The sequence below is a fragment of the Psammomys obesus genome, unplaced genomic scaffold (assembly GCF_907164565.1).
Source record: "Psammomys obesus unplaced genomic scaffold, mPsaObe1.curated_primary_1811, whole genome shotgun sequence".
Lineage (NCBI taxonomy): Eukaryota > Metazoa > Chordata > Mammalia > Rodentia > Muridae > Psammomys > Psammomys obesus.
In genome coordinates this window covers 32,397,617-32,425,416 of record NW_026596046.1, presented here as the reverse complement: position 1 = coordinate 32,425,416, position 27,800 = coordinate 32,397,617, and the positions used below count along the sequence as shown (strand labels likewise).

The window sequence follows — 27,800 nt, the reverse complement described above, 5'->3', positions numbered from 1 at the left end:
GGCACTACTGATAAAGCACTGCACAATCTCAAAGCAATAAAGACCTTGTTCGTTTTTCCCACATATTAGCTTCTTTTATACTGACCGCTTGATTAGTAATTGGGAAATATAATGAAACAGAATAAAACTTCAAGTAAAACTATGCTGAGATTGAAAAGACCCATTTTAATCAAGTACTTTTAGTTACATGAAGGGCTTTGTTTTTTTTTTTTTGTTTTGTTTTGTTTTAAACACATTGGCATGTCCTTAGTTACCTGGAAAACAATAAGGACTTAAAACTGTATTAAATGATTAGATTACCAACAGTCTGTAATACAGTGATTGATGACGGTGACAGCTGAAACAATGAACAAAAGTACCAAAGCAACTGTTTCCTTATTCTGTTACTCTTATCTCTAATCAGAAATAGTAATTGATACATTGTAAAGATAATCCTTAAAAATAGGAAATACAAGAATTGACTTTTATGTGTGCATTGTGCATATGCACTTCTTTGCATGTGTGTGGGTGTTCCTACACATGGAGGCTAGGAGTTAACATGAGATACGTCTTCACAGACCAGTCTCCATTTGTGATTGAGACAAGGACAATCACTGGCAGCAGAGAGCCAGGCTTTGCCTGTTGTACCCATCCAGCTTGCCTCCCAAGCGCTGAGATTATAGGCAGGCTCACAATACCAGGCTTTTAAATGGGTTCTGGAGGTCTGGGCTCTGATACCCATGCCTTTCGAGCAAGGACTCTATCTGCAAAGCCATCTCCTCAGCCCAGAAGAGATTTTTTTATCACTGAAAAACAAGAAAAATGAGAGAACCTATTGTTCTCTAATCGTAAGTGTCCACCCCCCCCCCCATTGCTTTTTGTTGGGATAGAACAGCCAGGCTGGCCTCAAGTTCAGGACCTCCCTGAGCCAGCCTCCCAAGTACAGGGGTTACAGGTGTGCAGATCCATGCTCAATTTTATTTTACTTTAAAGTTTTATTACCTTTATTTATTTACTTATTTAGAGGGGCACATGCATGCTGTAGCGCTTATGTGGAAGACAGAGGACAACTCTGCAGAGTCATTTCTCTCTTTCTCCCATGTAGGTCCCAGGGATCCAAACTCAGGCTGTCAAACTTGGCGGCAAGTAATTTTTACCAACTGAAATATCTTGCTGACCCTTGGTTTTCTTTACTTTGTAATTTAAGCATCAAAGTAAACTTTTAAGTTAAAATTACTGCAACAAATAATCTATGTATTACCTTTAAGAGGGCTAGCTTGCACTCAACACTCATTTCAAGATAGCCTTTCTTCTCCATCTCCCATGCCCAGGTACTGTTAAACTCTTGGCATATCTGAAAAAGAAAATTAATAGCTTAATATATAAAAATGATTTTTGTTGACATTTGTTGTACTTTGGATTTGGACCGTTCCCCCAAAGGCTCAAGTGCTGAAAGCGTATTAGTTTAGAAGGTGGGGCTAGTTGTAAAGTAGATCACTGAAGGGTTTTATTACTGTCCCTGTTTCCTGTGCCCACTTCTGCTTCTGGGGTCCCATGAGATGAGAGGCCTGCTGGTGCACCACCTACTCTCTGCCATGATGTTCTGCCTTACCACAGGCCCAGAAACAGCAGAGCCAAGAGACTACACCAAAATCTCTGACATTATGAGCCAAAATAAACCTTTGTTTATGTTGGCTTTCTTAGCCATTTTGTCATAGCAATATAAAGTTGAATAGCAATGAACATTTGTCTTCTATGATTATGTTGTGTTTTTATTAATACACATATATAGAAGAAAGAATCCAGAAATGACAGGCCAATCCAATTTCAACCTACACTGTATACTACTTAGATCTATCAGAAATCTTTAGTCATGCCTGTAACAACTTAAGAAAGAATTTCTGGAGTTGGAAAGATGGTTCAGTGCTTAAGAGCACTTGCTCCTCTTGCAGAGGACCCCAGTATATTTCCCAGCATCCACATGATGGCTCACAAACATCCATAACTCCAGTCCAGAAGCGTGCCCTCTTCTAACCTTGAAGGGCACCAGGCACGAATATGTGCACATACATATATGCAGACAAAACATACACATAAAAATAAATCTAAAGAGCATTAACAATGATTTGAAAAAAGAATTTGTTGCTTGCTAGTCTGTTCAACAACTGTATGTTTATTTTATGGATATAATTTTTCCACCTGAGAATAATTATTTGAGTCTCCCAAAAGGCTGAAATTCTCTGAAGTCAAAGGGTGACAGTTTGTTCTTTTTTTATCACTAGACAGAAGTACAAACCCATGTCAAATTCTACATACATATTCAACAGAACCTCTTCCAATTAATGCCCTCTTTATTATGGGTACAAGTAAAAATGCCACTGCTAGGCATTTTACAGCTTCAGTGACAGGCTTTAACTTGAATGTTTCAGGAGTCTCTTCCTACACACGCACTTTAGGCACATCAGAGCCACTGTAACATAGTGAAGAGATGTAGAAAGACTCCACTCAAGTCAGCGCAAGCTGGCTGTGGGGCCATGCTTGTAATCTACACAGAGGTGAGTGAGGAGGACCACGGGGTTCAGACAAGCCTTGACTACACAATGACACCTTGTCTGACACAGCAACACAGCTAATGGAGTAAACTCTTTCCGTGAAGAATTCTTTTTCAGATTCTTTCACAAGGAGCTAGAAAAGACTCATGTGCAAAATTCCAGGGGGTATTACTTCTCTGACCAAGTGGGTTTTATTTTCAGCAATAAGATAACAACAATAATAATAATAGTAATACTGATCTTAAAGGCATAAAACATGCAATGTACCTGCCAATGTCGTGAGTTTTTTGCAAATCAGGAAACAAATAACAAAATGAAGGGCAAAGCAATAAAACCAATACAAGATGAGAAATTATGCTGGTATCAGGGCATTGGCTAAAACAGATTTGAGACAAACACACAAATAGGCAAAAAAGAAAGCTTTAGCAACCCTCTTAATCCAGGGTAAGACGGACTTCCTGGAAGAGGCATGCTTTCCCAGCCTCCCTAGTACCACCTTTTACCAATTAGCTTAAAACACATACACATACAGACATGAGGTCAATATTAGGCAAACAATATGACCAAAAACTATACAAAAAAAAAAAAATGATAAAAGTCTCATAGAAAGGTTAAGCTTCCCATTTCCTTGAATGCCACAAAGCTCCCTCTAATTGACTGCACTGTTTTGTATATATACATACGTGTATGTGTGTATTCATATAAAGAACAAATAAAAACCCAAGGGGTGTCATTAAAAGAAAAACTGTACATTAGACAAGAAATGACTATGTATCAAAAAGTTAAAGTGGCAGGATCTGAACAGGTCTGTCATGCCAACAAACAAGACTTATGAATGTTGGAAAGTCTGTGGCAAGATGTGCTAGGCTGCACACTCCTTTAATCCCAGCACTCAGGGAGGCAGTGGCAGATGGAACACTGTGCGTCTGAGGCCAGCCTGGTCTATAGAGCATGTCCAGGACAACCAAGGCTACACAGAGAAACCCTGCCTCAAAAAAAAAAAAAAAAAAAAAAAAAGGAAAAGGAAAGTCTATGGCAGCCCTAGACTGTCAGGTAGTACACCTATAGAGCTGGTAGCCTCTCAAATACTGACAATGAGTTACCATATTACTTAGCAACTCTACGATTTACATAAGAAAAATAAAACATCAAAGAAAGAGCAATACTGTTCTCAAGGGCTAAAAGGGTAGAAACAATCCACATGTCAACAGAATAACAGAATACAAAATACAATCCACAAGGAATGAAGTATTAGGGGATATGGCTCACCTGTATAGCATAGGAAGGCCTTAGAACAGTGGTTCTCAACCACCTATAGGTTGAATCCCTTTCATAGGGGTCGCCTAAGACCATCAGAAAACACAGGCATTTACATTATGATCATAACAGTAGCAAAGGTACAGTTATAAAGTATCAACAAAAATAATTTTATGGTTGGTATTCAATCCAACGTGAGGAACTGTATTAAAGGATCACAGCATTAGGAAGGTTGAGAACCACTGTCTTAGACCTACCCCAGCAGCCACCCCACAAAGAAAAAGAAATGAAAACAAACAAGCAAAAAAAGCAGTAACAACAAAAATGAAGAAACAATATCTATGACTATCTGGATGAACCTGAAAGACATGGTAATGCAAGAAACCTCAAAAAAGGAAACCTATGACAGAGTCTATTGATTCCAGAGTACACAAAACGTCCAAATTATTGAAATTAAAACTCAGAGACAGAGAGATGAACAGTGAGTGCTGTCAGCTTCACAGAATCTAGAACCATCAGGACATGCCTGCGGTGGATTATCTTGGCTATAAAAATTGAAGCGGGAAGACCCGTCCACTGTAGGGGGCACTATTCCCTAGCTGGGATTCTAGACTAGATAAATGGAGAAAGAAAACCAGCCAGTCTCAGAATGCAATCACTGACTGGATACAACGTACAAAGCTAACCCAAGCTCCTGTACTTCAAACTATGATCCACCACAAACCTTTTCCATGTTAAGCTGCTTGTCAGAGTATTTTATCAGAGCAACAGAAATTCAACTGAGACAGCAAGAGAAAAGGGGAAAACAGGAAGTAAGACCTAATGGGTATGGCTTTCACTTTTTAGTGGTAAAAATGTTTTGAAATTAAAATAGGTTTCAAACTCTTTCCAAATATACAAGAAACAGCAACAATAACAAGGCAAAAACTGAACTGTTCATTTTAAAAGTATTGTTATTTTGAGACAGGTGCATAAGCATACATTGACCTCAAATTTACTATGAAGCTGAGGCTGACTGAATTACTGATCCTTTTGCCTCAGTCTCGTAAGTACTAGGATTACAGATGTGTGCGCCCACATCTGGAAAAAGTGTTAAGTTTATAAAATGTAAAAAACATCTTGAATCTTAGATTGGCTTGTGTGTTATCTCCAGCAAGAAAATGGGCAAAGAGGTTGCACTCTGGCTAGTAAGGGAGACATACTGACATCATCATCATCATCATCATCATCATTCTACGTAGCCAGTTGGAGGCCAACCTGGGATACATGAGACCCTGCCTTAAGCCAAGGCAAACCAAGCAGAGACAAAAAAGAAATGGTCTCTGTACCAAGAAATCCAATCGATCAATCAATCAATAATCTACAAATACAAGAACACAGGACAGAAATACGTAGAAATACCAATACAGTCAATGAAGGAAGAAAAGCCATCACAAAGTTTTTATTCAAGCAGTGACATCTGTGAATAGATCAGAAGGATTAGTGACATTTTACCCAGCAGGGGGCAGAGTGTATAAAAACTGTTTTTTCTTATGTGTCCAGTGCGTCACATGGGGGTGAGTGAGGCAGGGATAGGAGAGCTCCAAGCGCTCTGATGTCCTGACCGATGTACCTACACAATAATGGTTTTCAGACACACACACACACACAAATAAAAGCACAAAAAAGAACTTTTTACTGATATTTTGTACCCTCTGTTTATACCCCATTTCACTAATTTCTGCCCTGATTTTTATCACTTTTTTCTGACTACTGTTTGAGGGTTTAACTTACATGGAAGTTTAAAATCACATAGCTTGATATTCAAATCTTGCCTCTCCCTACCAGCAGGGTGATTTTGTTGAGTCAATCACCTGTTCGAGTTGGACTTGCAGGTTCTTCTTGTGTAAATGGAGGTTTGGGGCAAATAAAAGATAAGGAATGTGCCAATCACATACTCGCTGTGTCATGCCTCCATTATATATATGCAAACCTGAAAGGAATTCTAGAAAGCCATAAGAAGAATCAATTAGAATGCAAGTAGGAGTTAAAAGAGCTGGTTTAAAAAAAAATTAAAAAAAAAAAAGGTATGCTAGTAATCTTCAAAATGTAGGTAAATACTATTTTCCAACCCTAGCTTGTGTATATAACAGGCTTAAGGTGTAAATACAATTGTTAGTGATAGATTCATTTTAATTTCCCATTTTTATTATCTGGGGATTAAGCATATATTTTGCTGAACCACTTCTAATATTATGTTCTATGTCCAGTATGATAGTGAATTTTGAATAATATTAGCATATATCAACAACAATGGTTTCGTTATGCTGTTTTTATACACATACATAATGTATATGTTTATAGTTTTTACCTTTGTCTTATTTTGATGTTTTGTTTCATTTATATGAGTGTTTTGCCTGCACGAATACACATGCACCATGCGCATGCAGTGTCCATGAAGGCCAAAACTCAGTGCATCTCCCGGAACTGCAGTTACTCGGGTAAACATGTGGTGCTAGGAACAAATCCTGGGTCCTCCAGAACAGCAGCAAGTGCTCTTGATGGCTGAGCATTATTCAAGCCCCCACACTTAACTTCTATTCACTGCTTTGAGGGTAATGTTCCATTGTCTTTACTGTAAACTAGGCAACTGATTGTGATCGGATTCACCTCTCCATAACACTCTTCATGCCCCTCCCATTCCTGTCAACCCCTTCCTCTTCCCAACCAGTCTTACTGCTGACTGCTTATGTCTTTATAGATGATGTTTTACAATGAACTATCTTTCTGTCTGTGTGTGCGCATGAGTGTGCACATGCACCCATGAAACATGTATGCACCACAACATGCATCTTGAGGACAGTGGACAACTTTCGGTTCTCTTCGTCACTCAGGTCATCAGCCTTGGTGAGAAGTATCTGAGTCTCTGACTCGGAGCCTCTTAACAGGACCAACAGTGAATATTCTGAAGCTAAGATTCTTGCTAAATCTAGAGAAACCTGCTGTGTTAAAATTTTATTTATTAAATGAATAAAGTGTAATTAATAAAAGTTAAATAAAAAATTTAATAAAAAAATTTTATTTATTGTCGATTCATCTATATATATAAAATCTTGCTTTATGTATAATAAATGTTTAAAATTTACCATCTTTACCTTTTTAACTGTATAATCCACAGTCATTATCCATTTTATTCAGGATTTTGGGCAGCCATAACTACTTTTCATTTCTAAAATATATCTAGACTGAGGAATGGCTCAGTCAGAAAAGTATGAGCTTTGAAAGCTTGAAGCTGTGTGTCCAGATCCCCAGGACCACGTAAAAGCCAGGTGTGCCCATAATCCCAGTGCTGGAGGGGATAGGATAGATTGGCAGATGTCCAGAGCTCACTGGTCACACAGCCTAGCTGAGTGACTCTAGGTTCAGAAAGAGAGTACATCAAAAACAATAAGGTGGAGAGAACGGAGGAATACACCCAACACCAACCTTCAGCTGCCACACGCACATGCAGACACGCGTGCGCACAAGCACACACCACTTCCAATTCCAATAAATTCAACCATTACATTTTCTTCTATCTTATACGTAAGCTTGTAATCTACTTTCAGTCTATACAGATTTTCTTATTCTAGAATGTTCCACGTATATGGCATCATAGAATACTTGTCTCTTTGTTTCTTGTTTTGAGGTTTTCTTTTAGCATGTCTCTCCTGATGAACATCTTGTCTCTACCTGTACGCTCGAGTGAACAATGCAGCAATAACCATTAGCATAAAAGTATCTGGGTCCCTACTTTTAAAAATATACCTAGAAATGAGGCTGCTAGGTCACACGGCAAACCTACAATTGGATTTCTGAGAAAACGTCCAACCCTTCCACAGCAGATGGACCACATTAGATTCTCTTGAAAAACGTGAAAGGATTTAAATTTCCTCATTAACTCTGTCATGCCCCTGCATCTAAAACTGTTATCTTACTATATACAAACTAGTATATAACTATTGCTTAAGATTGCATTTTTGCCAGGTGTGCTGCTGACACCTTTATCTCCAGCACCTGGGAGGCAGTAGGTTCAGGAGTTCAAGGCCAGCCTTGGGCTATGTAGCAAGCCTGAGAACAATCTTGCCTACTTAGAACCTGTCTCAAAACAAAACTTCATTTTCCTGACTAATGACATTAAGCATATTTTCATGTATGTAAAGAGTATCTTCTGTGGAAATGTCCCTTTTAGAAATCTTGTTTGTTTATTGAGAAAATGTGTCTTGAAAACAAGGCTGGCCTCAAACTCATTACGTAATCAAGGATAACCTTAAACTTCTGATTCTCCTGCCTCGGCTTCCAAGTACTACAGAGTGTGTCACCACATCTGGGTTGTTCAGTGCTCTAACACAGAGCTTCATGTACAGGAAGCATCACTCTGACTGACTGAGCTACATCCTAAACACCGTGAAATGCATATGTAAACACATGATCTTTTTCTGAATGACTGTCTTTTCTGTTGAGTTTTAGGAGTACCCCTCTCCTTGAACATTTTGAAGATTTTGTTTATGTAATGACTGTCTACATGCATGCATGTGAATCAAGTCTGTGCCCACTGTCCGTGGAGGTCAGAAGAGGATGTCAGGTCTCCTAGAACTGGATTGCATGCTGAGTGCTTGTCAAAGCCTGGCGAGGTTGTTCCTGGGAATCACCCTGAACTGTTCTTACTCGCCAAGGCAGGGTCTCTCAATCAAATACAGAGCTGTGGATATGGCTGCTATTACTACCCTGCTTGATCTAGGAATTTTGTCTCCACCCACCAAAGCCAGAATAATAGGCAGGTTGCCACAAGCACCTGGGGTTTCTGTGGATTCTGGGGATCCAAAATCAGCAGTTGCTCAGTAAGTACTTAACCACCGACTGAGCTCTTCAGCCCCTCAAAGTTTGTTGTTGTTGTTGATGTTGTTTTTGTTTTTGTAAATAATTTTTATTTTATGTGGCATTTTGCCACATAAAATATGGCACATATGTTTGTGTGAAGGTGTCAGATCCCTTGGAACTGGAGGTCCAGACAGCTGTGAGCTGCCATGTGGGTGCTGGGAATTGAACCTGGGATCTATGGAAGCCAGTTCTCTTAACCACCGAGCTACCTCTACAGACCCAGAGTTCTTAATATATCCTAGATAGTAAACTTTACAGATTTGCAAGGTACATAGTTAGAGCATGAACTATCAAATTCTACAGGCTTCTCTTGATTTCTTTCTAAGGTCCTCTGATGCACAAGTTTTTCATGTGATAAAGTCTAATTTTTCCTCCAGCTGCTTATACTTTTAGTGTCGTATCTGAGAATATATAGTTGAAATGCCAGATCACAAAGATTTCTCTTGAGAGTGTTACAGATTCCAAGCTTAGCTTGTAAAATGCTACCGTAAATCATGAGAAATTCTCTCTATTGTATTCTGTCTTCTCAGTTCAGTCAGGAATCAAGAAAAGTATATATTATTACGACTCCTGATTACATTTCTAAAGCCTTTTCTGTATAGGAAAGTAAGGCGCTATTCTTACGGAATTAATTTCAAACAGTATTTAATCTGCAGTACCTGTGCCTATGAAGGAGTGGTACTTCCGAGTGTTATTCAAACATAATGATCAAGTGGTCTAACTGCTGTACACTTCAAGTAACTAAGAGGGAAATGCAGGTGCTGAAGTCCACCTACAGAGCACTCTCTCCAGCCTTAACCTGGATAAGTTACTACATGACTCACTATGGGAAAGTATTAGGTATGTTATTAGGAAACAGCCATTGAGCCATCCGAGATCACATAGTAGCTCTGTAGAAAACTCAGGAAAGTACAATGTAGCATTACTATATCCACAAGCATAAATAATTTTAGTTTAATTCAAGTAAATTTGTTAAGAAATGAATACACAAGAGGGAAAACGTTATTTAAAAAAGTGAGTGTTAATATTTATACACACTTGGTTGGGCTCCAAAAACATGACAACAGCATTCTGAGAGCATTCATCCGATTTTATTTCATAGTAATTAAATTGCATGTAGTGGTAATTAACTTACATACTTAGGAAGAGTTTTTCCTGATATCCATATATAATACATACAATGTTCCCTACAAGCCATGTGTGTGAACAGTTGGTTCCCACCTGCTGTTACTATGTAAAGTCAGGAAACCTTTGGGACACTTTTGTTTCTTGGTCCAGCTAGAAGACTGGGTATCCTACACTCCTGCAAACAAGGACTGAGCCACTTCTGCTACCGTGCCTTCCTTAAAAAATGGACTAAAAACCTCAGAACATGCAAGCCAAAACCTTCTGAAAGTTGCTTCTCCTGGGTATGCTCTCACAGGGATGAGAAAAATAATTGATACAATTACATGAACACAGAATAAACAGTGCTCTTGAAGGTGCAGAGCATGTGAGGACGGCAGCACTGTCTGAGGACTGAGCATTCACACTATAGGACAGATGGCCCTGACTTCTCTCCTTGCTTTGCCATCCTCTAGCTGTCTGTCAGAACATCATGGGAATTACCTGTGCATGACAAAGAATGGACACGGCATGCACAATAGCACAGTGCCAAAAGTAAGTTCTCCAACAGTAACAGACATTATTTCGTTATGAAAAAAGTAGAATCCTAAAAAGAGAGAGAGAGAGAGAAAGAGAGAGAGACAGTGTGAACAAAAAGTCCCAGAAAGAAGCTTTGTCATGCCGTGAACAAAAAAAAAAAAAAAAAAAAACAACTCCTGGAAGGAACTTTTGTGTCTGCAGAGAGTGGAATGTTGGTACTGAGGAGATTAGGTTCAGAGGCTAACTACTACTTTTTGTGGGCTAGTTTTAGCCTTATGGAACAGCCATGCCTTGCCCATATGTCCATATCAAATCATGTGTACAAATGTTCATACCAACATTATTCCCTCCAAAGTGAGAAGACACCTAAATGTTCATGGACTGGTAGAGGCTACCAGAAATATCCAAACAACGAATACTGTGGCAATAAATAGGAATAAACATTGACACATGCTATAATATGCACAAATCTTGAAAACTCTGTACAAACTGAAAACAATGAGATACCAAGTCGGCTTTGTAGCCCCTTCTAAAAAATGTTCAGAACTGGAAAATTCTGGCCATAAAAGCTGGATCTGTGATTACTAGAGGTTTGACAGAAGAAAGAAGGTTTACAACTACAGGAGATAGATACTAAGTTTCTTTCTTGGGTGACAGGAAGGTTTTAAAATTAGATTGTGGTATTTAACAAAAAGCCAATAAAGCGTACGCTTTAAAGGGAGAATCCTGTTACGTGAATTTGCAATCTCTCCATTTTAAAATTCCACAATGAGTTAAGTACCACTTATTTCACTTCTGAGAAATACAGCTGTAAACATCTAATTCTTATTAAATATGATCAAATTATCAAATGTTGAAAGATGCCCCTTATGAATTCATAATTGATGACAGCTTCCAGAGAATAAAAACAACAGGCCAAGGGCTGTGAGTACAACTCAGTGGCTATGCAGTGTGTACTGTGTACAAACCTTGTTGGTTCCCAGTACAGGTTTTGGGTAGGGTTGGGTGCAGTGAGGGAAATAAAGAGGTAGTGGAGCAATGGCATTTTGAAATTATTTAGATCTAGGCTATGTGATACTGTATTTATTTACTTTCAAAGGATTTCTATACTTACTAAGTACCAAAAATGGTCTTTTATCTTCCCTTTCTTTCTTTTCTTTTTTTTTTTTTTTTGGTTGTTGTTTGAGACAAAGGCTACTAAATAGCCCAGGCTAGTCTAGAACTTAAAATCCTCCTGCCTAAGCCCCTTCACTGTTTTAGGATTACAAACACACACACACACACACACACACACACACACACACACACACACACCTGTATGTGGCTCCTTCCTTTATTATGAGGGATAAACATGAGGTTATTTTTTCTTGAGGAGCAGAATACACCTCAGAAGAGACAGGTTAGATTATTCTCCATTACATTTTTATTGAATTATTTTGCTCAGAGGACAATTTGTAGGAGCTGGTTCTCCTCTTCCACTCTGTAACTCCAAATCAGGATCATCAAGGCTTTCTCCCAAGTGCCTTTACCCACTGAACCAACTCACTGGCCCAAATTAAACTCTTTTCAATTTTCGTGTATAAAAGTGTATAAAATAATTAATTTACTTATTTGCTCATTGTCTAAGAACATTTGCAGTCTAACAGTTCTTGAAACAAGTATGTCTTAAAAAGCAACAATCACATTCAATGTGATAAAATTTATTTTTCTTTAAAAAATTATCTAGGCAGTAGTGGTGCACCCTTTAATCGCAACACTTGGGAGGTAGAGGCAAGAGCATCTCTCAGTACAAGGCTAGCCTTGCCTACAGAGTGAGTTCCGGGACAGCTGGGACTACAAAGAGAAACCTTGTCTCAATAATAATAACAACAACAACAACAACAACAATAAACAAATCACAGATGCAGGATAAACAAAAGGATCACAGGATCTAATAAAAACAGGAACAATAAATTGTTACCTGCTTCTCTTAAGAGTTACAACTGATTTCTTGTAAGATAGCCTCTTATTTATTTATTTTGGTTTTTCTAGATAGAATTTCTCCATGTACCCCCAACTGTCCTGGAACTCAACTGTGTGGACCAAGCTAGCCTCAAACTCAAAGATTTACCTACCCCTGTCTCCTGACTGCTGGGATTAAAGGTCTGCCCTACCAGACCTAGCTAGGAGAGCTTCTTTTAAATTCACTTTCCCTGTTACTTTCGAAAGTATTCTTGTGGTTGACTGTGGATGGAGCAGGGCAATACGAAAATAAAGGCACCAATGCTAAACTCTTAGTATAGTGACATTTGTTACCCATTGTCAAGATTGTTTGAAATCGTCTGCGGTAGCTAAAACCATTAACAACCAAAGGAAGTGAAAGAGTTCCACAGATGTATGAGAATTCAATGACAGAGAAATTTCTTTGTGGCTTGCCAAGTGAAAGGAATGTGAATCATAAGGCCAAGTCTTATCCAACCAACGAAGGAGTCACGGTCCTAGCAGACCATCTAGTTTAAATTCCAGTTCACCATATTTTTTTAGAAGAATAATTCTACCTTAAAAGTAAAACTAACTAGGTGAAGTGTATGGGTTCTCTTTCATTCTGGTTAATACTAGACAATGGATGTTAGCAGTGCAGGACATAAGACAAAAATGAACACCTAGTTACAGAGCTGCTGGGTACCTCCTCTGCTCTAAGTTATCAAGAGCTGTGAGTCTACCCTCCAAAGGAAGGGGTTGGGGAAAGGGAAATAAGAAGAAAGGGGAAAAAAACAACTCTCACAACCAAGCCCCAATTTAGGCCTCTTCATTATTCACTTGGCTTACTTATTGCAGCAATGTCCATGTCATAGAGTGCTAAGCCCAGGTACTACATTCTCTTGTGGTACCTTATTACGTGTACTGTACTAAACTACCAGCAATTTGGAACAAATTTCTGCTCACACTGTAGGTCTTAGTTTAGCTGTATTAGAGACGGTAAGAAGACATAACACACAGGTGATAGTAGCGTGGTGTGCTGAGTCTCTGCTGAGGAAGGAACCTGGTTTGCACTTAAACATAATTATAATTTAATGATATCTCACTACTTCAAAGAAAAAAGAAACAGCTCTCAGTAGCACATATTACTACAAAGGAAATAATAAAGAGCAAAGAAAGGTAAAAGTACTAGCACAGAACTAGCTAATGACTGCAAATGAGAAATAAATAAAAGAAACGAGAATTGTCTAAGTGACTATTTAACCTAATGTTACTGTTTAAAACGTGAAAAGAAGAAAGCCTCAGGACAATCCACAAGACAGAAAAATGTGAGGGCATTTCATCAATGGTCCATCAAAGCACTCGAGTCAGCAAGGCCTGGGCTTCAGTAAAATGCTGACTCTGCCATTTTTAGCAATGTGGGCCTATACAAGTTACTTCATTTTGCAAATTCAATTTCCTTATACACAAAACAGACAATCTGTATTTCAAAAGTATAATAACAGAAAAAAAGTAAAGTTTTAAACAGTTACATAGTCAACATTCAATATAAAATCACACAATAAAAACCAGGCCTTTTGGCACATGCCTGTAACCTCAGCACCAGAGAAGCTTAGGCAGTAGAACCAGAAGCTTGAGGCTATACAGTGAGAACCTGTCTCAGAGGAAAACACAAAACAAAGCAACACAAAAAACATACAATAGATTCCATAATGAAGTTAATACCAAGTCCACAGAGAAAAAAAACTTTATACAATAGTTTCTGTAATGAAGTTAAACTAAGGAACATCTTCCTGGGAAAATGCCTCAAGGAGACAGTAACACTCAAGCTGAAGCTTAAAGGATAAGTGAGTTTGCCAGGAAAACAAGTTGGCAGGAGGCATTCCAGAAGATACAGCATATGCAGGAACTCTTAGGAAAGAAGGCAGGTTCAAGACAGTTGATTTGTAAGTGAAATGAAAATTTTCTGAATTGGAAAAATATTACAGTTCCGTTTCTGTGTATAAAAAGTTTCTTTTGGGGGTGGAGAGATACCTTAGTGGGTAAAAGCACTTGCTGTACAAAACCAAGGACCTGAGTTCAGATCCTCTGTGCTCGTGTAAAAGCCAAGTGTGGCCACAAATATCCATAATCCTAGCATTTGCTGGGACTTGGGGAGGTGTGTGTGTGTGTGGTAGGAGGATCACGGGACTTGCTGGCCAGCCAGCTTAGCTGAAAATTCCCAGTTCAGTGAGAAACCCTGCCTTAAGGGAATTAGGCAGAATGTTGAAGCTGGAAACCCACCAGCCCCCTCTGGCCTCTATACATGCACACATGGATGAACACACACCTGTACATGTGTAATCACATGCACAAGACCCCCCCCACAGAAAGTTCTTTGCACCAGTGAGATGCTAAAATGGTTTGAAGATAGGGTGGTGGTCCACGGCGAAAAGGAGGGAGAATGTGAAGGACAAGGCAAGGGATGATAACTACATGAATAAGCAGTAACAACTGGAGGACGAAAAGTATATCAGATCCCCTCTCTTCCCCCATCAGGTTTTGCTCTCTCCTTCTCGCTCTCTCTTCATCTCCATCTAATAAACCTCTTTCATATAAAAAAGAAAAAGAAAACTAGATCAGAGAAAAGGGCAAGAAACCAGACAGATTTGCTCATTGCCAGGTGCAGGTAAAGGAACTCTGAGCAACGCCTCAATCTCAGCTCAGGCTAAAAACGCTGATGATAACATGAACACATCATAGGTTCTACAGGTACAATAGGTTTGAAAGAGAATGAAGTTGGCTTTTGATGTGTTTGATTTATGTGACATCAGTTGATTGGGCCACCACTGTGATATAAATGAAAAGGTTTATCCTTTCCATATGCTTAACAGTAGTTTTCTAGTATTTTTTTTTTTATGATGGCCCAAACTAAGAACAAACAGTGGTTTACATGCCCTTTAGATCAGATATCAATGAACTGAACCTACAGAGGGTTAACAGTAACTATTTTAAGTAACAATTACTCTTGGTCAAAATACTTGGCTTGGCACTGTAGCATGATGTCAACTTCAGACCATCTATCAGACTTGTCCCTGTTCCAACTCCATTTTACAAAAACAGGCAGGATTTGGCTATAGTTTGCTAGTTTCTGCTCTAGACTAGCAATAGCACTTTTACTAATTCACAGAAAACAGTGGCAGCTAAAAAGGAAAAGCCTAATAATATAACCTGGGCCAAACTGAAAGCTGGACTTTGTCGTTTATTGGCTACTTTCTTATGACCATGACAAAGCACCTTCAGAGGCAATGCAAGGAAGGATTTACTCTAGATCTCAGTTTAGGAGATATTTCATTAGTGAGAAGGCATGCTGGATGAACACGTGGCTCTCATTTCCCACATTCTTGCAGACTAGGAACACAGACACTCTGGATGGAAGCAGGATCAGGCTACCTAACCTCAAAGTTTACTCCTAGTGGCCACCAGTTAGGTCTTAAATCCCAAAAATTCCACAATCTTCCAAAGTAGTACTACTAGCTGGAAACCTGGTGCTCAACACATAAGCTATGAGAGGTGTTCCATATTCAAACGACAACAAATATAGTGACTAGTAACTTTTCAGAAATAAAATTTATTGGCAAATAGTTAATTATGCACAAGGTTCATACAATAAGGTATTATGCCTAATTTAATGATTTAGAGAAGAAAATAATATATATTATATGGCCAAGTATAATATTCCTTCAAAAACAATAATAGATTTATTTTTGTCATAAAGAAAACTTGATTGTTTTTCAGGATGTAAAAATCATAAAGATACAGGATCTGTCTTTATGTCTTTGCCAAGTTATCTAATAACATTCACTCATTCAGCAAATAATGGTTGTGTATATGCTAAGCACTATTCTAGGCATGATCAGAGGCCTGTAAAGGGTCACGTAGTAAAAACAGGCTTTGAGGCCTGGGCTGGTCTTGTGTAGACATGACACAGTTAGGGTCATCTCAGAAGACAGAACCTAAATTGAGTAAATGTCCCCCATCAAAGTAGCCTGTAGGTAAGTCGGGCAGGTCTGTGGAGCATTTTCTTGATTAAGGATTGACGTGAGAGGGCCCAGCCCACCGTAGGTAATGTGAGCCCTGGGCAATCAGCCTGAGTTGTATAAAAATGCAGGCTAAGCAAGCCGTGGAGAACAAGCTAGGAAGCAGCACTCCTCCATGGTCTCTGCTTCATTGAGTTCCTGCCTTGGCTTCCTTTGATGTTGGACTATGATCAGAGGAGTAAGCAAAATAAACCTTTTCCTCCCCAAGATGCTGACTAGAACTAAAGATTCTTAATTCAAATTATCAAACGGCCCCAACAGTCTTTAAAGAAATCTCAATTTTTTCTATTGCTGCGATAAAACACTGTAACCAAGGCAACTTACAGAAGAAAGGGTTTATTTTGGGCTTACAGTTTCAGATGGTCAGGGTCAATAGTAACAAGGACTGCATGGAGGCGGACATGGCAGCTGGAGTAGCAATTGAGAACTCACATCTCCAAAAGCAAACAAGAAGCAAAGAGAACACACTGGAAATGAGACATAACTTTTGAAACCTCAAAGCCCACCCCTAGGGACACTGTTCTTCCAGCAACTGGGAACCAAATATTCAGATGCCACAGAATATGGGGAGCATCTTATTCAGACTACCACAGTGGCTCCAAATGATAAAGTAGAAAGTATTCAGGATAAAAAAAAAATAGGAGCCAGACACAGTGAAGCACCTCTTCAATCCCACCACTCACTCGGTAAAGTGGATCTCTTGCGAGCTTAAGGCTAGCCTGTTTTACATAAAGCTGTGGTTCTCAACCTTCCTAATGCTGTGACCCTTTAACACAGTTATTCATGTTGTGGTGAGTCCAAGCCATATAATTATTTTCATTGCTACTTCATAACTGTAATTTTGCTACTATTATGAGTCATAATGTAAATATCTAATATGCAAGATATGTGACATGTGACCCCTGTAAAAGGGCCAGTCCATCCCCAAACCTGTCCATGCCACAGGTTGAGAACCACTGACATAGAGTATAACAGGCCACCCAGAACTACATAGTGATGCTCTATTTCAAAAACCAACAGGTTTGTTGCAGAGATGGCTCAGTGATTAAGAGCATTGACTGTTCTTCCAGAGTACCCTGGTCCCATTCCAGGCTCCCACAAGGCAGCTAACAATCTTCTCTGTATCTCTAGTTCCAGGGAATCTGAAGCCCTCTTCTGGCCTCTAAGAACACCAGTCATGTAAAAAACATGATACATAGATATGAAGGCAAAACACCCATACAAATAAAATAATGTAATCAATTAATTAATTGTAGTATAAGAGAACACATATATAGGTTATATGCAATTAAAAAGCCTTTTAAGAAATTTGAGCATCTGTAGATTTTGACATCTGCAAACTACTTTTTAGACCACGGCACAATGGATGGCTATTTAAGACCAAACTCTGGAAACTATACTACACAACATTTTTTAAAAGGAAATAAAGAAGACCTAAAGAATTAAATGGCAGGCTATGCTTATGGATCAAATGACTTTACTGGAATGATAATAAAGCACAATGTGATTAAACAATCTCTACACAAATTCAAGCTGACATTTTTTAATAAGTTGGTAAAATGATACCAAATTCATATGGAAATCCAACCAGAAAAGGGAAAACAATCTTGAAAATGAACAATTTTAGCCAGGTAGTGGGGCCTTTAATCCCAGCACTTAGGAGGTAGAGGCACATGAATCTCTGTGAGTTCAAGGCCAGCCTGGTCTACAGAGTGAGTTCCAGGACAGCCAGGGCTACACAGAGAAGAAAAAAAAAAATTTTTTTTCCCAAATGCTTAAAATTATAACGTAATACTTTAGTGCAGTAGTTCTCAGCCTTACTAACACTTAGATCCTTTAATAGTTCCTTATGTTGTGGTGACCCCCAACCATAAAATTGCTTTTGTTGCTACTTCATAACTGTAAATTTGCTGCTATTATGAGTCGTAAGCAAATATCTAATATGCAGGACATCTGATATGCAACACCCAAAGGGGTGGTGACCTCCGGGTTGAGAACCATTGCTCTAGCATGTAAAATAAGTCAAATATACTCCCACTGAACATGCTGTGAATAAAGTACAACAGCACACATGAATTCACTCCCTAAGCGTGCAGCTTCCATCATTGGGATGTAATGAGTCTGAGTGGGAGCCTGTATAGCAGACACACAGCCCTGGATTCTGTCCCCAGCACCACATGGTGGCACATACCTATACTCTCAGTACTCAGGGGTAGAGGCAGAAAGATCAACAGTTCAAGGTCACCCTACACAACGAATGGAATTGCTTTTAGAAGGATCCATGATACAGTGAATCTTGTTAACTGCAGTTTTGACTGTTTGACTCAATAGATAATTTAGAAGTCTCTCCTACTGGCCTAATAGATTTTAGAGATTTTCTCCTTCAAATCAGCAATAAATTCAGGTTCTGTCTACACCTTCTGGGTGATCTTACACAAAATAACTACCTTAGGTCTTAGCTTATTTGATTTGATCAGGATGGTTAAAAGAATGAATGAGAGAAAATGTGACAAGTTCTCGGCAAGTGCAAGTGGTACCATGTGACAAAAATCGCAGCACTGGGGTGACATATGCAAGAGGAAAGGGAGTTCAAAGCCAACTTAGGCAGCACATTTCAGCTTTAAAATAACCACAAAAACAAAACAAAACCTCAGGACACAGAAAGGCTTAGCTTGGAAGCCTAATTTTAGAAATTCGGACTGCTGCAGTGGTAGAGTTCTCTGTCTAGCATGTCCAAGGCACGGTAAAGCTGCTGCTTAGCTGGAGGGGTAATGCAGGAGTACCTCAGAGTCAAAGCTAATGTGAGCGTCACAGTTCTTCTACGACACACTGCAAAGTAAACAGCACTAAGTGGGTATACACGTGTATGTATACATACATATACACACATTTATATGTATACGCACACAATGTTGTCTCCCAACACAAACTACACATAATAACAACATGGAGTGCAATCATATTCTGTAACCCTAATAAATTATTGTAACAGCATATTACTAAATGCAAGTATCAATTCGTATTAGACAGGATAGTATTTCAGTGACAGAGAAGATAATTTACCTTGATCAAGTATTTTTCCCATCTGTCTGCTGTAACAGATTTGCCAATCTTCCTCATCAACTTCAAATGGAGCTCCACCAATTCTTTTGGTACTTAAAAGGAAGGAAAAAAAAAAACAAAAAACAAAACTATTGTTAGCCAAGAAAATAAAATATTTATAAGCATTTAATATTCTAAAACAACTTCCTCCAGCCAGCCCTGAATATTTTCTCAAAACAAAGGATTCTGGTTCCTTCTGCATCCCTGAATCCTAAAAGCCTGAAGTAGAGTGAAAAATCACTAAACATCATTTTCTGAGAGTTAATAGTAAAGTTGAAGTTCCTATTAAGTCAATTAAGAATGAAACCTACTGTAAACAATACAGTAAGTCATAACAGTTAAATGGTCACAGAAGTCCCACACAGTATAGGCTCCACAGGAGGTAGGCTTGATGGGTGCACAGGACAGCAGAGCAAAGTTGATGCTCTGAACTTCCTCCTTCATTTTCCTGTGAACAAAAAACTGCTCCAAAAAACAGACTAAAACCATACACGTTTGTTTCTTTGGTTGGTTGGTTGGTTGGTTGGTTTTACTATGACTGGAAATGTAGCTCATAGGATAAAGCACTTTGCCTAGCACATGGAAGCTCCAGATTCAACCCACAGTTAATGCCATAAATAAATAACCATCAAATAAAAGCACTTAACTATACAAATAAAATTTATGTGTTCCTCATGTTATACATTTGGATTCCAGAGCAATATATAAATTCATACAACGAGAAAGGAATTGAAAAATACACATCTCAGGTGGTGAACATTTTAGAAACTGGTCTAATGGTGGTCAAATTTTCAATCAAAACAAAACAAAAAACTGTTCTTCGACTCTAATCCCTACCTGATGAGCTAAACTTCTTTCTCTAGAGCATCCTATGGATTCCGACCTTCCAGGCATCACAGACAAAAAAACTGAAACTTACTTATCTTTGAAGGCACTAGCTCCACTCTCTGGACAGGCCTAACCATCTGACAGGCATCTCTAAGACAAACTCTACCTTCCTACAACTTCCTCACTGGGTTAATTCCTCTTCATTAGACACTTCTAAGATTTCTCTATCTTCCCTCAGGTTCTCTGTTATCATTGCAAACAACCAGAGTTCCTCTAAATATCCCTAAGGAATGACCTTACTGTTTTTAAATTATATTAATCAGACCCGAGGGATTTATAGAACACATGCCTGCCAAATGTTGTATTTCCCAGATCCCACTAGCAACCTAGAAGAAATTACAGGTAACCCATCTAAATGTTTTCCATAATCAAATATATTAAGAAAACGCTGAACAGCCAGCCACAGTAGTGTACAATTGTGATCCCAGCACTCTGGGAGGCAAAGGCAGGCAGAGTGCAAGTTCAGGACAGATAAGGCTACACTGAGAAATCCTGTCTCAAAAAAAAAAAAAAAAAAAACCAAACAGGAGAGGCGGCAGAAGCAAGATGACGAAGGGAACGTCATCCTTTGGAAAGCGTCGCAGTAAGATGCACAGGTTGTGCCGCCGCTGAGGCTCTCAGGCCTACCACCTTCAGAAGTCGACTTGTGGCAAACCTGGCTGCCCTGCCAAGCGCAAGAGGAAGTATAACTGCAGTGCCAAGACTAAGAGGCGAAACACTACCGGGACTGGTCGAAAGAGGCAGCTAAAAATTGTCTACCGCATTTTCCGGCATGGATTCCGTGAAGGAACAACACCTAAACCCAAGAGGGCAGCTGTTGCAGCATCCAGTTCATCTTGAGGATTTCAGTCAGTCAGAAAATAATAAATGCTCTGGAAAGAGAGAGAGAGAAAGAGAGAACGAAGGAGGGAGGGAGGGAGGGAGAGAGAGAGAGAGAGAGAGAGAGAGAGAGAAAGAAAGAAAGAAAGAAAGAAAGAAAGAAAGAAAGAAAGAAAGAAAGAAAGAAAAAGAAGTGCTGGACTAAAAAAAAAAAAAAAAAGTGGATTGTTTTGGTTTTTGGTTTCTCTGGTAGCCCTGGCTGTCCTAGACTGCTCTGTAGAGCAGGCTGGCCTGCCAGCGCCTGTGAGTTGGGGTTAATTGATCTTATGGTGTGCTCTAAGTATCTGAGTCAACACTACAGCACTCTCCAACATATCTGACCTAATATGGTGCTGGGCTGGGAATGATGGCCTAGTTTTCTATGGTCCTTCATTCTCTCAGGAGCTTTATTCTGAAACTTCTTCTAACTTGAAACGACTTGGAAGTATAACATTCACTCATTCAACAGGTTCTGAGAATCTACTATCAGCAAGGGAAAAATAGCCTTGTCCTTGCTGAGTCTACATGAATGAGTCTTTTCATATATGGGCTGGTCCAAAATACTCAATTATTCTAAAACCTAAGGTATAGGATGGAGTGGGAAAATTTCATATAAAAACAAAAAGTAGATGTAAATGGCTAAAAACAAAACAATAAACAAAGACTATGGAACTTCAGACAGCCTCACAAAGCCAGCTCAGAAGCCTGATTTTATTTACAAATTGAAGAGGAGAATGACTGAATTAGAGAAAATTAGATTTTACAATAAAAGCTTTAATTCACTTGCTTTAAGAGGTAAAGTACAGGGTAGAAAGGTAGAGAGAGAGATGGCTCAGGGGTTAAGAGCACTGTCTGTTCTCCCAAAGGACCTGTGCTCAATTCCCAGCACCCACGTGGCAACTCACAACTGTCTGTACCTCGAATCTGACACCTTTACACTAATGCACACAAAATAAAATTAAATTTAAGAGGTAGAATACAGGCCAAAATTTTGAATTAAACTCAAGAAAATATCTACAAAGATGACAGTAGCCTGAACTAAGCCTGAACTACTCACAACAGCCGAGACAGCAGTAAGCAGAACCAAGAAATGTTTTAGGAAATAAAATCAACAAAATGTTGATTTTGCTAGTGCAATAACTTAATCAATAAAGCCTTAGTGAGACTCAGGTAACCAAGAGGCCAGAGACAAATCAACACAAAGAAACCCCCCCCCCCCAAAAAAAAAACCCCTCAATTCTAGTTCTTCCATTCTATGTAAGAGGTCAGGTCCTTTATCGGCAAACCTTGACTTTCTAACTTGTATTAAAAGTCTTTGGTTATCTCCTAGAGTTTCAAAACAGCAAAGTACTATGAAGAATTACAGCACTTCTGATTTTATTCTGTCCTAATTCTGGAAACTAAGATGGCCTTCAATTCTTCCGTTTCCCAAACATGCAAAGTTAATGGTCTACCTTACTACATCTCAAGCCTGCTACCTTTTAGCCTCAGTTTACTACACCTGCAATCTTCTTCTGTTTTTTCTAGGACATATAGCTCAGGCTATACCTTTTCACTTCAGAAAAAAAAATCGCTAAAGATAGTCTTTACTCAAACCAATATCCCAACTTAGCATTTGGTAAATACACTTATAGCTCCAAAATACTTATATAAACTCACTTAAACTTTTTGTCCTTGCCCCAGAGTCCTAATGATTATTGTCAATTTAACTCCTAGTCCCTTTCTCGCACATCTACACTGAAATCCTCAGCTGAAATCACTTTGGTCCGTTCCCTGTCCACTAAACCTATCCTAGCCTTTTGCCTGTGAGCACCTTGTGAAAGCCTTCCAGCTTATTCCGTATTCTTACATGAATCATTTCACCTTTCAGTGACTGGGAAATACAAGTCTCGGGCTTTCCAATACTAGTGTGCATGTCTTTCATTCTTAGATGGCTACTGCTGTTTATACTGCCTGCATCAAGTTTTTGATACCTACCTACCACACCATATAGAAATCATGAAAGATTTTTATTCTGTTACACCAATTTTTAAAAAACTAAAAGACAAAAAAAATCAATACACAATACGCATGCTTCTCATTCTTCTTACAAATCTTGTTTATACTGATTTAGGTATATAAAACAGATAAGTACTACTGAATTTTTTAGGGTACTGGCTCTTACACAGGAAGCTACATGTAGGTGGTGCCTGTTATACTGTTTCAGTGCTGCAAAGTACAGAGCTGGCATATTAAATTAAAATTCGTAACTCACAATTGAGTAACTGTGGTGATCTGAGTGGAAATGGCATCCAAAGGCTCATAGGAAATGGCACTATTTCAAAGAATTAGGAGGTGTGGCCTTGTTGGAGGCCGTGGGTCCCTGGAAGTGGGCTTTGAGGTTTCAAAAAACCCATTCCAAGACCAGTTTCTTTCCTCCTGCTGCCTGTGGACCGGGATGTAGAACTGTCAGCCCCCTCTCCAGCACCAGGTCTGCCTGCCTGCCACGTACTTCCCGCCATGACGACAATGGACTAAACCTCGGAAACCGTAAGCCAGCCCCAATCAAATGCTTTCCTTTGTAAGAGTTGCAGTGGTCATGGTGTCTCTTCACAGCAACAGAACACTGACTGGGTCAGTAACTGAATTTATTTAAATTTTGGTTATAAAGAGAATTAAAATGTGATGATCTTTAAGGACACTGAATATGCTGACTGATAAAATAAATGTGTAAACACTTAAAAAAAAGGAAAGAAAACAGACTAGGAGATAGATAGCTTAGCACATGTGACTGTGACGCTCTATCCTTAGCAACCCACAAAATTACCCTGATAATAATTAAAGCTGCCATATTATGACAGTGAACAGCTGTGCGTTTAACAGAACTGTAGAATCATGGCATGTTCGGCATCTGCAGTTCAACCCAGCAGCCATTTAGCCTCATGTGGGTACTCAGTACCTGATGTGTGGCTAATGAAAGGAAGAAACTAAGCTACTTTAACTTCTGTATATTTGTGTCTGTATGGGATATGTACATGTGAGCACATGGAAGTGTCCACAGAGGCCAGAGGAGGGCTTTGGAACGTGAGATATAGCCAGACAACATGGTTACTGAAAACTGAACTCCAGTCCACTGGAAGAGAAGCAAGAGCTCTTAACTGCTGAGCCATGTCTCCAGAACCAGTTTATTGTATTTACTCTTTTTTTTTCTTTAAAACCTTTTTTATTATATTTACTTAGTGTGTGTGTGCGTAGACACATTTAGGGGGTTTGTGTGACAAAACATGTGTAAAGGTCAAAGGACAACTTGCCAGAGTCCTTTGATTCCACCATGTGGTTAATGGGGATCAAACTCAGGTTATCAGGCTTGGCAGCAAGCATTTTTACCTGCTAAGCCAGCCATTTTGCCAGCCCTAATTTTATTAATTCTTAATTAAATTTAATAAACATGGATAGGTCAATTGTAAAGTGTCAATTCTTTCTTTCTATCTCTATCTATCTATCTATCTATCTATCTATCTATCTATCTATCTATCTATCTATCTATCTATCTATCTATCTTGAGACAAGGTCTCTATTATGTATCTCTGGCTTTCCGGAACTCATTATGCAGACCAGGCTAGCCTCAAATTCACAGAGAGCAGCCTGTCCCTGACTCTTGAGTGCTGGAATTCAAGATGTGTATGCCTCTACACCCGGCTAAAAGTATCAATTATAGACTTAAATCACAGGATCACTTTCTTCTAGAAATTGACAAGCTCTAAATTTATTAACTTGTCAACTGAAACATTTTCTGAATAACCTACTTTCTACAACATTATTTATTAACTTTACTTTAACCATTTACTAACTTCCAGTCATTCTTTTATGAAAAGGACGAATTTCTGTCCCAACTGAACTAAGATCTCTACCTCAGATCCCTTTCCTTCACAAGGCCTCAGGAGGTAAAAGAGTCTAAAACACAAAGAGAAGGTCAGGGTACAGTCACAAAGATCGAGCCAAAGGGCACAGGGATGTAGCAGAAGGGCCACAACCCAGACTGGTTGGCTGCCCAATCACCCACAGACATTCCACACGGACACTTTTTAAAGCACCTTTCTATCATAAAGCCCAGTACTTAAAATTTATAGCCACTCATAATACCTAATCTCTTCCTCAATCCTATAAGTCTGTTATCTAATTTCCCTCTACATCTATGAGCAGAGATCAACTCAGTTCTGAAAAGTTATTTTATGTTGGTCATAGATGAAAAAAACATTGATTTCAGACACAGGGATTGGAAGACAAGCTTACAAGCTTTACTTACTGCCCAGTTCTTAGAAACTGTTGGGGAGCAGAGTTTTAGAAATTCAGACTGATCTCCTCAGGCCGCTTGATCCTTGAGATAACTGTTATGTATTCATATACCTGACCTTTAAAGAGTTCATTTAACTAATCATCTCATTTTCTAAAAAGCAAAGGATTGGCTTAAGACTGTGAATTGTAACTTAGACCCCTTCAAAAAATACGAGACAGAGGGAGAATCTTGGTAAGTATAATACAAACAACTACACCAGCTTCTTACCATTTCTAATTTATCCAAGAATAGCCATGAGGCAGGCAGGGAAGTAAGCAGTCCTTCCCCTCCACTTCCTTTTCAGAATTCCATTCCAAATGAAATTTCTGTTCTCACATAAAGAAACACACAAATGGCTATCAAATCCCAAAGTAGGAAATGCATTTACTATAAACAAAGTAATTTGTACAAATGCTATGTAGAATTTAAGAAAAGCTGAGCCTATGAAACTGCAGTACTATGTGAAGCTATCCTCCTAAAAAAGCTTTCGGCCCCATGGCAAATCAGCCTTTCCTCCAATCTTAGCAGGATTACACCTTTTTAACATGAATCCTAGCAGAAGGCACTTGAGGTACTTCAGGCAAGGGCTTTCCACACCATGTGTTCCGGCTCTAATCAAGTGACCTTATTTTTCTTGCTTTTCTTTCTACTCAATTTAGTAATCATGAGAGGAGAGAGAGGAGACTCAAAGAACTTCAGGGGAAAAAGGGATTTCCCCCAACATTTTTCTTCAACAATTGCAAACCTAGTTGATGAAAGACCAAGCCAAGAATGATGGTGTACACCTTTAATCCCAGGACCCAGGAGGCAGAGGTAGGTGGATCCCTTAAGAGTTTGAGGCCAGCCTGGTCTACAAAGCTGACCAAACCACACACACCCTTGCCCCATAAAAAGGCTAAAAGACCAGTAATAGTAGAAACCCTTCACCTAGATGTACCAAGTGCTTAAAATTTTACCAAATTTTACAGTATTAATGCTACCAGAAAAAGCCTCTCTAACAATACAGTTAAGAACAAAAGGATAAGCAGCAGCTAAGCAAGTCTACGGAGAGACTTTGTTGCAAGGCAAGGAATAAAAATGCATGTACAAATGTCTCAGACAATCAAAAGGGTCTAGTTTCCTTGGAAGATGCAGTGATGTTCACTTGGCCCTGAGTTCAATACCTGCACCTTGAAAAACAAAAATGTAGCCAGAGAACTAAGCAAAACTCAAAATAATAAAGCTTTTGAGTCAGTTTAAGGGTTTGAATTTATTCTAAACCAGTTAAGTTTAGATTTTATTCTACATGTAATGAGAATCCATAAAAGGAACAGGAGAAAAGCTCCTTTGATTTTAACTTTTTAAAAGATTGATCTGTATCCAGACTCAACTTCAAAATATTCTAGGAGCAGAGACCAAGGCAAGTTACAAATCTGGGTGATAGGTACAGAAAACTTCACTATATAAGCTGATGTTTTATTATTCTATGTGTCTCTGTGTTTGCTTGGATCACGTGCACGCAGAAGCCTGAGGAAGCTGAAGGAGGGCATCAGATCCCCTTGAACTGGAATTACAGAAGGCTGTAGCACATCATGTGGATGCTGGGAACTGAAACAAGTCCTTTGCAAGAGCTCTGAACTGCTGAACCTCTGTCTAGCCCACCACTGCTGTTTTTGTCCTGTTCAATGTTTTCCACTATTTTAAACATACATGGGATGGTTAAAATGCCATATATGGACAAATAAAACTAAAAGGTTATTGCTATGTTTAGGCAGGAAACAAGACAAGATGCTAAAGCATCTTGTGGTTGTAGAGATGAAGAGGAGTACCACCAAGAAAACCTGTCAAAATATGGAAAATTTATAAATCTCTTAAAATTTTTTTAGGCCAACACCTTCAATCTTACTCCAAAGTACTTAACTCCTTTACACAAGTCTTGTTATACCTATGTTATCCTTGTTATTCTTCTGAGACAGGTCTCACTTTGTGCCCAGATTATCACCATGCCTGGCTCTCAAGATTTTTTCAAAATAACCACAACAAAGACTAGGGACTAGGGACTTAGTTCAGTTAATAGAGAATATGCCTAGGAATACACAATTCAAATACCAGCGCAGTATAAAAACTAGCTGTGGGGACACTCATTTCCAATCCCATCATTTGAGCAGTAAGGGGAAAGATAAGTTCAAATTCATCCCTCAGCTCCTGGCTCAAAAAATAAAATAAAATAAAATAAAACCAGCACAATACTACCACTATTGCCACCCTTAAGTCAATAATTCCTGAATA

The 27,800-nt window shown here is 38.9% G+C and overlaps 1 protein-coding gene and 1 pseudogene across 3 annotated transcripts in view; one reads left to right on the top strand and one right to left on the bottom strand.

Annotated features, from left to right (window-relative positions):
• The window catches only part of Rsf1 (remodeling and spacing factor 1), a 128,562-nt gene that overhangs the window by 68,018 nt on the left and 32,744 nt on the right, over positions 1–27,800 (bottom strand). For all 3 annotated transcript variants that reach the window (XM_055623301.1, XM_055623298.1, XM_055623299.1), the window contains exons 2-3: positions 19,433–19,524; positions 1,241–1,333 (exon numbers count right to left, since the gene is read on the bottom strand). In XM_055623301.1, coding sequence (XP_055479276.1) covers positions 1,241–1,333; positions 19,433–19,524 — 185 coding nt within the window. The remainder of the gene's footprint in view (positions 1–1,240; positions 1,334–19,432; positions 19,525–27,800) is intronic.
• Positions 20,906–21,199, top strand: LOC129688465 (60S ribosomal protein L37-like; annotated as a pseudogene).